This window comes from Gavialis gangeticus, unplaced genomic scaffold (genome assembly GCF_001723915.1).
Source record: "Gavialis gangeticus isolate Ggan-Ray unplaced genomic scaffold, GavGan_comp1, whole genome shotgun sequence".
NCBI lineage: Eukaryota > Metazoa > Chordata > Crocodylia > Gavialidae > Gavialis > Gavialis gangeticus.
Window position 1 is genome coordinate 64998069 of NW_017729031.1, and position 2786 is coordinate 65000854.

The 2786-nt window shown below is 43.1% G+C and overlaps 1 protein-coding gene across 1 annotated transcript in view; it reads right to left on the reverse strand.

Moving 5' to 3' along the window:
* Positions 1-582, reverse strand: part of NCKAP1 (NCK associated protein 1) — a 130208-nt gene extending 129626 nt beyond the window's left edge. The window contains exons 1-2 of the mRNA XM_019522863.1: positions 470-582; positions 219-282 (exon numbers count right to left, since the gene is read on the reverse strand). Coding sequence (XP_019378408.1) covers positions 219-282; positions 470-582 — 177 coding nt within the window. The remainder of the gene's footprint in view (positions 1-218; positions 283-469) is intronic.
* Positions 583-2786: the final 2204 nt, after the last annotated feature.

A 2786-nucleotide genomic window follows, 5' to 3' on the forward strand; every position in this document is an offset into this window, starting at 1 on the left:
CCCCCCCCCCCATGTTCAGTGGAGAAAAAACCCTTGTCTTCTAATACAGTAAAGGAGTCTTTCTTATCGCTTTATTGAGAAATACCAGGTGTTGATTCACCTATGATGGTTTCAAGTTTCCATACTGAAAACTTAAGGGTACCATGCAGAATCATTTATTCCATCATGGCAGTGGGCTCAGCTCAGGTGAGTAAAAGGTCATAAAAGACCCAGATTACCCTCACACTGAAGTTCAAGAACTTTCCTTGTCTGCTTTGCTGGACTGGGAAGCAGGCATTAATCCTGTCATAGAAAAAGCAGCTCAGAAATCATATGAGTTTTGCATCAAGTCACGGTTTCCAGACCCTGGCTTCACTGCAGGGAGCAGGGGAAGCTTTGAGTACAGGCAATCTTTGACTTGCAATGTTTCGAGTTACAACGTTTATAAATTGACACCATTTCAACTTTATGACATCAGTTTCGACTTTACAATGCTTGGTCCGATGAGGCACCATGCCAGCCAACAAGTTCACTGCATCTCTCATCTCCCTGAAGAACATCTGTCCCAACTTCCTTGGATACTTCCTTTAATAAAGCAGACATGACTCCTGAAAAACCTGCAGCCAAGACTCCTGAGAAGACTCCAGCCAAGAACCCTTCAAAAAGTCCAACCAAGAGCATTTCAAAAAGTCCAGCCAAGTCACCTCAAAGAAGTCCTTCCAAATCAATATGATTGCTATTTACAATACAAATACATTAATGTTGCTATATTACTCATCTATAATTGACTGAGTACAAAATTCTGGGGTATTTTTGGTGAAAACAGGGTATCAGGCCTTGGTTCAGGAACCAATCCCACACATATTCATTGTTTCTTATGAGAAAATTGGTTGCGAGTTACAACGTTTCAATTTAAGATGCAGTTTTCAGGAACCAATTGTGTCATAAGTCCGAGGACTGCCTGTGCCCACCTCAAGGTAATTCCTGTGGCAGGTCTAATAGCTCTAAGAGGATGACAAGGAACACCACTCTCTTACTGGGTAAAAGCAATGCCCTTAGCAAGTTCCCAGTCTCTGTTGGGAGATGGAACAAGGGACCAGTCTTCATCCTTAAAACTTATGTTTCTATAAGGCCAAAGTCACACCCTGCTACACCAACACTTTTTCAGCCATGGGTCATGTGTCAAGAGCTTTAGTTACATTTCACAAACACCTCAAAATACTGTAGACTGATGACAGCTTTCACGCCTTGGTTCCTCAGTACCTAAGACTGTTTAGTATGGCAACACCTCAAGTGTTCCTCTCCAATTCACAACATAAATACACTGTTGTAAATGCAAAGCAGATACGTATACTGACACTATTCCAATAAATCACTGTACAGCAGTGTAAAATTACACACAGCCCATAACCTATACTTATTCCTAACTCAGATGGGTAATTTCAGCCATTTGAAAAACACAGGATTCAACATTAGTCTCTCCTTTATCCACAGCACAGCAACTTTTTGCATTGTTGAAGGACTGCACCCATGCAGCTCATATCTACACTCATTGCACTGCCAAGGTTAAGAAAACTGAAGAGACTCTCATTACTATTCCCAGCTGGAATGTCATGCCTGTTTTCCCAAGTTTGTTTTACTGATATGGTATGCATAGTCTCTACAGATAGGTAGTGTCAAGCTGTATTTAGCTTTATCGTTATGTCTGCATAAATTGTGGTATTTGATATGAATGTAATTTTTATGTTACATATTCTGGCCAAGACTGTTTTACTGGGGGAGGTGGGGACGGGACAGTTGCTTGCTCCATCAGAAAAGGCTATTACTGGCTGCTCACCACACTATCTTTGGGGAGAAAAGAGAGCTATAGTTTTCTCTCCATTGGTGAGATGCAAGTCACCCCAGTGTAACTGTGCCACATTTCCTCATCCAAAGTGAACGCTGATTCTAAAGAAGATATATTTCTAGATGACACAATCAGCAACAGAACACAGATGGACAGTTTCAAATCTCATTTGTAAGTGTGATGTACAATGGAGACAGGGAATTAAAAAAAGCATCGTTTGGTCATGTGCTCCTTCAAAAGCACTTGATCTTTTTAAGATCCACTGTCTTAGGATACTATTGGGGTTTCATGCTTGGTTAGACATTAAGATCCCATTCTTCCCTTATGGAATTAGCTGAGGTCATTGCGGGACCCCGGCACAGCTTTACGAGCACTCATGGTGCTGTGGCGTTGTGCCAGAGGACTGGAAAAGGGCCAATGTGGTTCCCATTTTCAAAAATGGGAGAAAGAAGGACCCAGGAAACTATAGGCCAGTTAGTCTTACTTTGATCCTGGGTAAGCTTTTTGAGAGAATTATTCTGGTGCATGTCTATGATGGGCCAGCAGGGGAGATTATACTTAGGGGCACCCAACACGGGTTCATTAGAGGCAGGTCCTGTCAGACCAACCTGGTGGCCTTCTATGACCAGGTCACAAAATCCTTAGATGCAGGTGTAGCAGTGGACATAGTCTTTCTAGACTTTCTGAAGGCCTTTGACACTGTCTCTCACCCCATTCTCATTAAAAAACTAGGGGACTGTGGTGTTGACACCTACACAATCAAATGGGTCGCTAACTGGCTGGAGGGCCACACCCAGAGAGTGGTAGTGGATGGGTTATTTTCGACCTGGAGGGATGTGGGCAGAGAATTCCCCCAGGGCTCAGTCCTCGGGCCAGCACTGTTCAACATCTTCATCAGCTACTTGGACGAGGAGGTAAAAAGCACCCTGTTCAAATTCCCAGATGACACTAAGATGTGGGG